The following is an 11,847-nucleotide window of genomic DNA, read 5'->3' on the forward strand; positions in this document are numbered from 1 at the left end:
TTTTTTTTTTGGCTCATAATACTTTGTCATTTTGTTGTTGTTGTTGTTGTTGTTGTTGTCTTCTTAAAGGTCTTTTGCTTATATTATGGTTTCCAGTTTTGTGTTTTATGGAAGTTCTATATGCAAAAGTGTGTGTGTGTGTGTGTGTGTGTGTGTGTGTGTTTATTTCTTGTGCTTTTTCTTTGGCTCTTCTTTTTGTTCTGTTTGCTTGTTTTGTTTCATTCTGGTTTGTTTGTTTTTCATTCTTCTTATTTTATTAATTTTTCTAGGTGCCTGTTTGCTTTCTAATGAGAGAGAGCAAGAAAGGATGTGGATCTGGGTGGGTGGAGTGGTGGAGAGGATCTGAGAGGAACTGGGGGAAGGGAAACTATCATCAGAATATATTGTACGAAAAAGTCTACTTTCAATTTTAAAAGGGAATTTATTCATAAAGCAAAAAGTATGAAAGCAAAAGAGAAGTTATTTTAGAGGAAGGAGGTCAGAAGGTAAGAAAAGGTAGACCCAGTCAAGGTGATGGGTGGGGTAGTGCCATGTGACACAACTTTTCTTGACAGACTCACATCTACTCACCCCAGACAAGGAGGCCACGACAGACCAAAGTATGGATACCCGCAAAGTTCAACTGATGAGCCAGTGAGTTTGTCGGGGTTACTCACAGGAATATGGGTGAGGGGTTACTTACAGAAGCAGAACTGACTCAAAGACGGCCACATCATCAAAGCCCACCCCAGCATGGGTGACAGTTCACAAAAGGCTGGGGACCTGGAGCACACTGCTAAGCCTGTAGGCAGCTCAACAGATTGGAGAGTGTCCTTTCCTGGTCTCTCAGTTGACCTAAACCTCTAGCAGGCAGCTCAGCTGGTTTCTTTTTTGTTAGAGCTGGGCTCTGCTCTTTGGAGAGAGATTCTCAGCTTTTATTGCTAAATAATGAGTGTGGTCATTTTCAGAGACTTCCTGAAGCTCTTTTGAGTAATTTATCTTTCTGCTTAAGGAGCTTCTCTGCAGGGTAGAATGTTTCAGTCTAGGAAGAAGCTATTGCAAAATATATGGATATAGCAATGTGCATCATATACTAGCATGAAAATGTCACGATGAAACACGTTGTTTCATGCAATTAGCATACACTAATATAAATATGACTTGCCAAAGAAAGATGTTAACCTTAGCACTTCTGCCAGGTTGGCAATCCTCCTCTATGTCCTCAAGCTTTTCCCATGTCAAATCTGTTCCTCTCAATGTCCAGGACACCTTACCAAATGTTCAGGGTCACTTGAATTCTCAGTAAAACTGGCCTTTCTTTTTTTTTTTAATTTTTAATATTTTTATTACATATTTTCCTCAGTTACATTTCCAATGCTATCCCAAAAGTCCCCCATAGCGCCCCCCCACTTCCCTACCCACCCATTCCCATTCTTTTGGCCCTGGCATTCCCCTATATTGGGGCATATAAAGTTTGCAAGTCCAATGGGCCTCTCTTTCCAGTGATGGCCAAAAACTGGCCTTTCTTATGTTTCCTATACTTTCATAAGCTCTTTCATATGTTTCCTTTCCTATGACTACAGCTCCTTAGGTATGATCTTTTCTAGCTTTTGCTATAGATTCTTCAGTCATTCTCATCAAGGTGTTCTTATCAGTTTTTTTTTCTCTAAACTGGAAGCTAGAGTCACCAGAGAAATGGACCCTCAGTCAAAAAGAACTCTATCGGATTGACCTTGAGGAAGTCTGTATGATGTTTGCTTGACTAATAATTGATGTAAAAAGGACCAGTTCACTGGAGGTGGTAACACTCCGGAGCTGGCAATCCTGGATGGATAGCATTAAAAAAAAAAAAAAAAAAAAAAACCACCACCACCACCAACAACAACAACAAAAGCTGAGCAACCCATGAAGCCATGAGGAGCAAGCCAGGAAGTAGTGTTCCTCTGTGGTTGTTACTTCAATCCCAGCTTCCAGGTTTCTAGCATAGCTTTCCTCAAAGATTGGGATGTAAGCTAAAATAAACCCACCCCTGCCCAGTGTGCTTTTGGGCATGGTGTTTACAAAAGTCATAGACAACAAACTGAGGCTCTAGGCAATGCCACCACTTTGTAAATTACTGTTTCATTTTGCTCAGTTTTTGAGACAAGGTTTGACTCTGGAGCTCAGAGACTTACAGATCCTCATGTTGCTGCCTCACAAGTACTGGCCCTGGTTATCATCAATTTTTTCCAAGGCATGCTTATGGTCTGTGTGTGTGTGTGTGTATACATGTGGTGGACCTTGTTGTCATTAATTTTTTCCAAGGCGTGGTTATGATGTGTATGTGAGTGTGTGTGTTTGTGTGAGTGTGCTTTTGTATGTTTGTGTATGTGTATTTGTGTACACATGTGGGTGACAGAGATCAACCTTTGATCAAGGTGTTTTTGTCTTTCTCTTCACCTGTTTTTCAAGACAGGATCTTTCCTTGATCCTGGAACTCCATAATTTAGCCAGACTAGCTGACTAAGAAGCCCATGGCTTCTCTTATCTCCATCTTTGCTAGTACTGACAGTACAGACACAAGGCATGCTATTAGCTTTTCTTGTTGTTACTACGGACCTGAATTCAAGCCATCATGATTACCACAGCAAACTTAGCGAATTAAGCTTTTCGCCATTTCCCCCACTCCCATGTCTACAGTTTTTAAGTATTTACTCCTAGTTTAGAGCTTCCTCACAGGTTCGACATAAATTCAGTTGTTTTTCAGATATGTCAATGTCTGTACGTTATAAGCATTGTTTTATATTGTAATGCTGATACTAACATGTGACCTTGGGAATGAGCAAAAAAAGGCAAAATTAGAGCTTGGCAGTGATATGTCTGTGTATCAAGTTGAAAAGTGGCCAACTGTGCTGGCTAGTTTTATGTCAACTTGGCAAATGCGAGAGTCATCTGAGAGGAAGAAATATCAATTGAGAAAATGTCTCCAAAAGACCAGGCTGTAGGCAAGCCTATAGGGCACCTTCTCAATACTGATTGATGTGGGAGGGACCAGCCCATTATGGGTTGTTCCATCTCTGACCTGGTGGCCCTGGGTTCTATAAGAAAGCAGGCTGTGCAAGCCATGATGAGGAAGCCAGTAAGCAGCACCCTCCATGGCTTCTACATCAGCTCCTGCCTCCAGGTTCCTATTCTGAGTTCCTGTCCTAATTTCCTTCATTGATGGGACAATGATATGGAAGTATAAGCTGAATAAACGCTTTCCTCTCAGACTTGCTTTTGCTCATTGTGTTTTATCACAGTAATAGAAACATAACTAATACAAATGTTATGCACTCACATTTCTCTATCTGAATGTAGGTACTATCATAAATTTATGTTTCTAGCTATCTTTAAATACCCACTGCTGGATCCTTGCCATAATGTCAATACAGCCATTGAATGGATTTTTTTTTTCAGTTCTATATCTTAGTAGTCTTTCAATTGATCTTTGCTCTATCCTCTGATAGTTATTATAGAATCTTCTCTTGTCACCTATAACGTTTTCCCCGGAATCTCTGTACATTCTCTTAATTCCTTCTAACCCATTTTATCCTAAATCCAAGGTAACCATGCAGAAGTGTGTGTGTGTGTGGGGGGGTGTCTTGTCATGGTCCCTCCTGAAATCTTGCAAACACTCTCCTTTCTCTAATATTTTATATTATTAAAGTATTTAAAATAAAATGGGTTGTCTTCAGTGTCTCTGCACTATTTTTATTGTTACATGAAAAGTTTCTCTAAAGTTTGGATCACATATTTATTTCCTAGTTTCTATGGGCCATAAGGCTTCAGTATTTGTTCAAAAGTCTCTCACATGGCTGTGTGTTTTTTTGGGCATTGGGTCTCAGATGGAGGCTGGACTTGGGAAAAGATTTCACTCTTAGCTTCAATTATGTGATTGTTAGAAAGAGCTAATTTTTTTTAATATTAAACATTTTCTTTCTTTTTTTTAATTAGGTATTTTCTTCATTTACATTCTTTGACAAGATAGTCTCAGTTCTTTACTAGTTCTTTGGCTAGAGGCCACCAACTTACACAGACTTGATCCAGTACAATTTGTTTTACCAAAAGATTGTGATGAAATAGTTACCTTGGAGTTGAAAAATACAATAGAAAACATTGCACTTCTGCCCGGGTTGAAGTTTTCTAAGACTGCCCATTTAAACACTGTTGTTGTGAGGAAGACATATTCTGTGCTTAAATAAGCCTGGGATTCTAACTTCAGATATAGACTGTCTGTCCTACAAAGGACTACAACTCACAGGCGTGAAGACCATACCGAGCATGGTGATGGTGTTGAACTAGGTTTGTTAGTATTGGAGATTTACAAAAACAACTTTTAGGTCTTGGCAAAACATAATGTATAAAAGATAAAAGAAAAATTGTCTACAAAAAGATATGCTAAATGTAGACATAATTGCTCAGGCTGCTTTCCCACAGGCAAATCTGGTATACCTATATTGCTAGTATTGCTGTTTAATCTATTCCTCTCTTTAATATCAAAAAGTAGATTGCAGGGTTTTTTTTTTCTTTTGTAATGGGTTGATTAGCCAGACAATGATTTTTAAATTAGATACAATACCTATTTTCCTCTACGGTTATTGACTAATGAGAGCAGCAGATATTAAATTGAAAAAAATATTTGTCTAATGGGAGAAATAATGAATGTACTTGTTGGTGTTCAGGCTCAATTGCTATAACTAAAACATTTATAATAGCAACAGCTATAATAAGGTTGAAAATTGTTTCTCTACTACACAGAAGTTCAGAGACAGCCAGAGTATTCTCCTTTTACCAGAGAGCAGAATTCTTTTATGCTGTTGCTCTTTAACACATGGTTTCCATATCATACTCCTATTGCATTGACCACATCTAAGTCATTACTCATGGTGAAAGCAAGGTTAGATACATCTCTCTTCACATTAGTCACCTACCAGTGGAGATGTATTTTCACATAGCACTATTTAGTCAAGAGAAAGGCTGAGAAACATATGTAATTTTATGGTATGATGAATAAGGATGCTATCAGACAATTAAAAATTGTTGCCATCTCACTGATAAGTGGATATTAGCCCAGAAACTTTTGAATACCCAAGATACAATTTGTAAAACACAAGAAAATCAAGAAGAGGGAAGACGAACGTGTGGATACTTCATTCCTCCTTAGAATAGGGACAAAATGCTCATGAAAGGAGTTACAGAGACAAAGTTTGGAGCTAAGATGAACGGATGGACTATCCAGAGACTACCCCACCCAGGGATCCATCTTATAATCAGCCTCCAAACCCAGACACTATTGCATATGCCAGTAAGATTTTGCTGAAGGGACCCTGATATAGCTGCCTCATATGAGGCTATGCCAGTACCTGGCAAATACAGAAGTGGATGCTCACAGTCATCTATAGGATGGAACACAGGGCCCCCAATGGAGGAGCTAGAGAAAGTACCCAAGGAGATGAAGGGGTCTGCAACCCTATAAGAGGAACAACAATATGAACTAACCAGTACCCCCAGAGCTCGTGTCTCTAGCTGCATATGTAGCAGAAGATGGCCTAGTCAGCCATCATTGGGAAGACAGGCCCCTTGGTCTTGCAAACTTTATATGCCCCAGTACAGGGGAATGCCAGGGCCAAGAAGTGGGAGTGGATGGGTAGGGGCGCAGGGCTGGAGGAGGGTATAGGGAACTTTCAGGATAGCATTTGAAATGTAAATAAAGAAATTATCTAATAAAAAAGGAGAAATATAAAAAAAATTGTTGCCATGAGCATACTGATTTCTGAGTCTGGTTACCTAAACCCAATCTGCTAAAAAACAAAACAAAACCTATAAGCATGGGGTAAATTGTATATTAATAATTTCTATAAGAATTCTATATAACATAATTATGTGTATATGCTCATCATACAAAATCAGAGAGAGCTTAAAAATAATACATTTATCATTTGAGAAGCAGACAGGACACCCAGACAGGGCACCAGACAAGTCCAACATAATGCTGTAGGTTTAGATAAAAAAAAAAAAAAGGAAGGCACACTGTGGAGATGCCTTTGTCAGTAAAATGCTTACTGCTCAAGAATAAGGAGCTGGATTTAGGTCCCCAAAACACTCCAAAAAGATTCAGGACTGAAAAGCATGGTTATAAGCTCAGCTCTGGGGAGACAGAAGGACCCCTGATGTTTGATGGCCTGCCAGTCTCACTGAACTGGTGAATTTAGGTTCAATCAGAGGTCCTGTCTTAAAAGATAAGGTAGGGAACTATTGAGGAAAATACCCAGTGTTAACCTCTGTCATCCACAGGTACATGCGCACATATACACACACATGCACACATACGGACACACACACACAACACACCTGCATACACAAAAATATACATGCATGCAAAACCCACAAACATATATATTCTATATGATTTTCTGGATAAGATCTTTTATTTCTTTCTGATTCTTGTCTTGTAGGTTGTTTTTCCAGAAACAATGATCACTTTTTGGCTATTCGTCAAAAGAAGAGTTGGAAGCCAGTGTTCATTTATGACCATTCACAAGACATCAAGAAGAGCCTGGACATCGCACAAGAGGCATACAAACATAACTACCACTCCCCTTCCGAAGCGCAAATAAGCAAACGTCACCAGATCATTAATTCAGCATTTCCTAGACCTGCATATGACCCGTCTCTTAATCTGTTGGCTGAGTCTGATCAAGATCTTGAAATAGAAAATCTCCCAATTCCAGCAGCAAATGTCATTGTGGTGGTAAGTACCAAGTTAGCCAGCACTGATGCTGGTCCTGATGTTGGTAATGATGCTGAGGTGGATGTTAGCACTAGTGCTGATGTCCCCTCTGTGGCTAATATTGGAAAACAAGAGAGAGACTAATTGTGAACATTTAGCATTGGGTCTCAATGATTACCAGGCAACTTCTCATTCTCTGATATGGTTTATTTGCTATGCATTATTTCTCTTCCCCATGAGATAAGATGTTTTTCTATGTCATAGGCATGGTCCGTAACATGTACATGTGGAGAAATAAAGATCTTATTAGGAAGGCTTTACTGTTACAGCAGACCATATCCTATACAGAGCCTCCTGCCTTCTGTGTAATACATTCTTAAAGAATAGGCCTATTATCAACATGTGTAAAGAAGTAGCAATTGCCAACGATTCTCTTGACTCCGGTTGTAACAAACAAGGAGACAATTGAAACAGAGAGTTCTTATGGGGGAGGTTGACGAGCAGTGTTCTGTCACTGGAGTAAATAAAATTGGTTGGAAGGCAGAGATCTGTAATAATATTCCTAATATCCCTGGGCAAGCATCAACATTTCCATGATACCATAATCCCAGAAGGGTAGATAACCCAACCAGAGTTTCTCAAGCGGTGAAAGTGTTATATGAAAATCCATTCCGTGGTTAAATCTCTTTTTCATACTAACCAGTGCTCTCTCGTACTGGTTTGAGGAGGACTGTCACGAGTTCAAAGCCAACCTGAGCCACAGAGCCAAATAAATCCTTCAACATTGTTGATTGTTACATGCTATATATAAGAATTGAAATACCAAACTGTATTTGGAACTAATTTAAATTCTCATTTTAAAACTATAACAAAAGCAAAAAAAAAAAAAAAAAACTCATACCAATCTATAAATAAATGCTTTTTTCAATTTCTGTTAAAATTCAAATAATTTGACTTTAGGGACAGCATAATTCAGTGAAAGTATGGTTATTTTGTGATAACTCCTATTCATAACATGACGAAATTGAACTGCACTTGTTTCATATGCATATATATACATATATGTGTATATATAGATTTTATATAGATAAATATAGATATATATAGATATATAGCATTTTTCCAAGATAATAAGCAGGCATCCATTCATTGATATTTTTAATATGTATTGAGTATTTATTTCACCCAGTTATCATTTAGAATATCTAGAAAAAGAGACAAATGAGACAGTGTTTGTTCTTGCTTGAGAAATGACGAGGGGAGAAAATGCCAGGAATTAGAATAAGGGAATAATAGGAATCATGAAATGAGGACATAAGAAGAACTCTTGACATAGGTCGTTTGATCTCCTGTAAGGCTGGAACTTTTTCCTTTAAGACCAACAGATGTTATGAGGGTGAGAGTCACGTGCCTGTCTATGCAGTGAGGATGGTGGCGTTAACTGTGTCTCTTGCATCTGGCAGCGTCCATGCTATGCTACTGGTTATTGTAGTTCCATAGTCATCAATGCTTACGTTACTGTGAGTAACGTTCAAGAAGTTTGGTCTATCTTTTTAATATCACATACTATCTAGTTACTTTAATATTATAGACAATGAGAGTCATCAATTAGAAATTCTGGGAAGTAAGTTTACTTTCAGGCTATGCATAGTTTAAGGATTTATGAAGAAGCAGGGCTTTGTCTTTTGAGGGATAATGATACAGAGCCAAAAAGTACTTTTGCTGCATGAATTCTCTCCAACCTGCAGCAAAAATAATTAAAAAAAATAAAATTGACCTAGGGTTGGAGTTGGAGGTAAAATGAAACTCAATTCCTAAGCAGCCTTTATAATATTTGCACCTCAGTGGGTACTTAACTAACTTTGCAATGCATCCATGGTTCATATATTAACTTATGTAGTTAATCACAACTGTGATTGCCAAAACGGTTTGTAAAAAACTACTTACATTATTCATTCAATGGTAATTTCCGAGGAAAACTGGAGAGATGGGGTTATTTTTCATATAAATCGATGATGCTCAGACTCTCCTAAAGCAGAGGGTGACATGCACGTAAAGATCAGTAGGCTTGCGGGGCACTCTTCCCTGAAAAACAATCTAAGAATAGATCATAGGCAACACAAAAATATACTTGGCAACAGTTTAATGGTCTTGATGGAGTAACTGGTGTGTTGTGCATATAAGACTTACATATGTGTTTCTATGTTCAAAACACACCTAAACTGACACAAATACACTGTACACAAATTCTGATGTGGCCTTTTTCCCCCCTTAGGGAATATTTCAGTGATACTGATGAATTATCGTTTAGTTTAATAAATATAAAATGAGCAGTATTAATAAATAGCTGTCACTTTAACAGAATAAATGCCTGAAATGCTTTTTTTTTTTTAATCATAAAGTCAAAAGGTATCCTAAACCTCTGAAATGTGTACGTAACTTCTAAGAGTTCCCAGTCAGATGGGAGCAATTCTTATTTTGTCCTCCAATATTTAGCCCATGCTCCTCTTTCTGAGGATGTTGGCAATGAGGTTTAGACTGAGAAATTTAAGAAGAACGGGCACCTCCTCTCCTTCCTGATTTCTAATTGGTGCAACAACAACAAAAAAAATTCCTTAAGAGATTTTTTTGTCCACAAACAAAATTTATCTATTTCCTTTTTCTTCTGTAATGAGGAAAAGCTATAGCTTATTTGTTCTATGGAAAGAACAACACAATGAATATGTTTATCCCACGGAGTGATAATTACGTTCTAGAAATTCCGTGAAGACACTGTTGGCTCTGCAAATACAACATAGAAGGAAAAGGAAGGCTTCCAAGCCAATTCTGAGATGAGACAGAGATAGGCGTTAGCCAAATGTGCATAGAAACTCTGTGGCTCCCATCATTGGATTCTCAGGATGCTTGACAGACCACTGGGCTGTTTATGAGGAAGAAGGGACCATGGGAGCATGGGCCTGTGTGGTGGGATGGAACTGGGTCCAGGTTTTGCCAGATCTGCATATGTTATTGAATCAACAACAGTATAACCTGGCCAAGAGCCTGAGAGCCTTGGGTGCAGGTAAATCTGTGGGACACATGGCAGCAGGGTATTATAGGTGAGTGAGAAGAGTTGTGGCTAGCCTGTGTCACAGGGTGGTGCCCCATGTATCGAAGGGAAAAGAAGTTGGAGAAGCTAAAAAAAAAGTGAAATGGAAAAGGAAAGGTATGTTGGGAGTTTTTCCTTAATACATTAAGACAGTGGTAGCCAGGCAGTGGTGGTGCAAGCCTGAAGTCCCAGCACTTGGAAGGCAGAGGCAGGCGAATTTCTGAGTTCGAGACTAGCCTGGTCTACAGAGTGAGTTCCAGGACAGCCAGAGCTACACAGAGAAACCCTGCCTCGAAAAAACAAAAAACAAAAACAAAAACAAAGACAAGACAGTGGTAAATCTCTGGAAGCCAAAATGTTCTTTCCTTACGAGGTCCCCATGAGGTCACTAGAATGCTGTGGTTTCTTTCTTGGTCATGCTTACCCAGACCAGCACTTGGGTGGACTGTCTACTGTGTTTTTGAAAAAGTATATTTTAATTATTCTTTGGAAATTTAATATATATGTATATCTATATATATACACACACACATATATACATATATACACATATATGTATATATGTGTATATGTATGTGTGTGTGTATATACATACATACATGCACACACATATACATACATTCACACATGCTAACACACATATTGTTTCTTAATGTGCCTACCCTGTCCTCTCCCTTTAATCCCACCCCAGATGCCCACCCTCAAATATCTTTGTGACAACTTTTCTTCAATTTCCTTTGTGACACTTTTCATTTTCAATTTTTAGCCCACTGAGTCCAATAGTGATACCCATGTGCATATGGCTCTGGGGGCATCCACGAGGGCTTGGACAACTTACCAGTGGCCATTTCCCCAAAGAAAAGTGGCTTTCCCTCCCTCAGAAGTCACCACCTACCAATCGCTCTAGCATCAGGCCTGGGGAGCTGCCACTCACCATCACTAGGTTTGAATTTTTAACTGGTTTGAGGTAGTGTAGGCTTTCTGCGAGTGGCCTCAGTTGCTGTGGTTCATTTGTGCAACAGCCAGGTCAGATCCAGAAGAGAACATTTTTCAGTACTTCACTCTGTGCTCCCTGAGCCTAGATGGAGGGTGACAGGTTGATATCTATAGCTAAGTCATGTCAGGCATTTCTTCATTGACTCATGAGATTTCCCCCATTTAATATAATGTTGGCTACAGGCATGCCATTTGAAGCCTTTGTTATGTTGAAATATTTTCCTTCGATTCCAAGTTTCTGCAGGTCTTTTAACTTGAAAGGATCTTGCATTTTCTGAAAGTCTTTTGTTTCCACTGAGAAAACAAAGCGATTTCTGTCCTTTTGTCCACTTATGTAATTTATAACAATCACTGATCAACATGTACTGAACCGTCCCTACATCTCAGCTGTGATCACGGTGAATGGCCTTTTTGATGTGTTCCTGAATTTGGTTTGCAAGTATTTCATTGAAATTTTTTGCATTTAAATTCGTCAAGGAAATTGCCTGTGATTTTCTTTTTTTCCTGTGTCTTTATGTGCTGTGTGGCTGTTTTTGCAAATACTCTTAAGAAATTTAACTTGCAAGGATCTTGGAGACTTTAGATACAGACTTTCAGTGACACCTAAAGTATGTCAACGTGGTTTGAGCCGTGCTTCAGCTTGATCTTCTGACCAGCTGGTGAATCTCATCTTGTAAATAAATAACTAATCCTTAGGTGTGGTTTATAGGCTTTGAGAACTCAATCATCGTGGCTTTCCTACAGGAAAGAAATGTCTAACATTTACCATGTTGTATGATGTCTTAGTCAAGGTTTGTAGTCCTGGATAAAACATCATGACCAAGAAGCAAGTTGGGGGAGAAAGGGTTTATTCAGCTTACACTTCCACATTGCTGTTCATCATCAAAGGAAGTCAGGACTGGAACTCACATAGGGCAGGAATGTAGAGGCAGGAGCTGATGCAGAGGCCATGGAGGAGTGCTGCTTTCTGGATTGCTTCCCCTGGCTTGCTCAGCCTTTATATATATATATATATATATATATATATATATAT

At 38.8% G+C, this 11,847-nt stretch overlaps 1 protein-coding gene across 1 annotated transcript in view; it reads left to right on the top strand.

Annotated features, from left to right (window-relative positions):
• The window catches only part of Ptprr (protein tyrosine phosphatase receptor type R), a 247,876-nt gene that overhangs the window by 19,438 nt on the left and 216,591 nt on the right, over positions 1–11,847 (top strand). Inside the window, exon 2 of the mRNA XM_021174212.2 lies at positions 6,456–6,751. Within this exon, the coding sequence (XP_021029871.1) occupies positions 6,456–6,751 (296 nt within the window). The remainder of the gene's footprint in view (positions 1–6,455; positions 6,752–11,847) is intronic.

This window comes from Mus caroli, chromosome 10 (assembly GCF_900094665.2).
Source record: "Mus caroli chromosome 10, CAROLI_EIJ_v1.1, whole genome shotgun sequence".
Taxonomy (NCBI): Eukaryota; Metazoa; Chordata; class Mammalia; order Rodentia; family Muridae; genus Mus; species Mus caroli.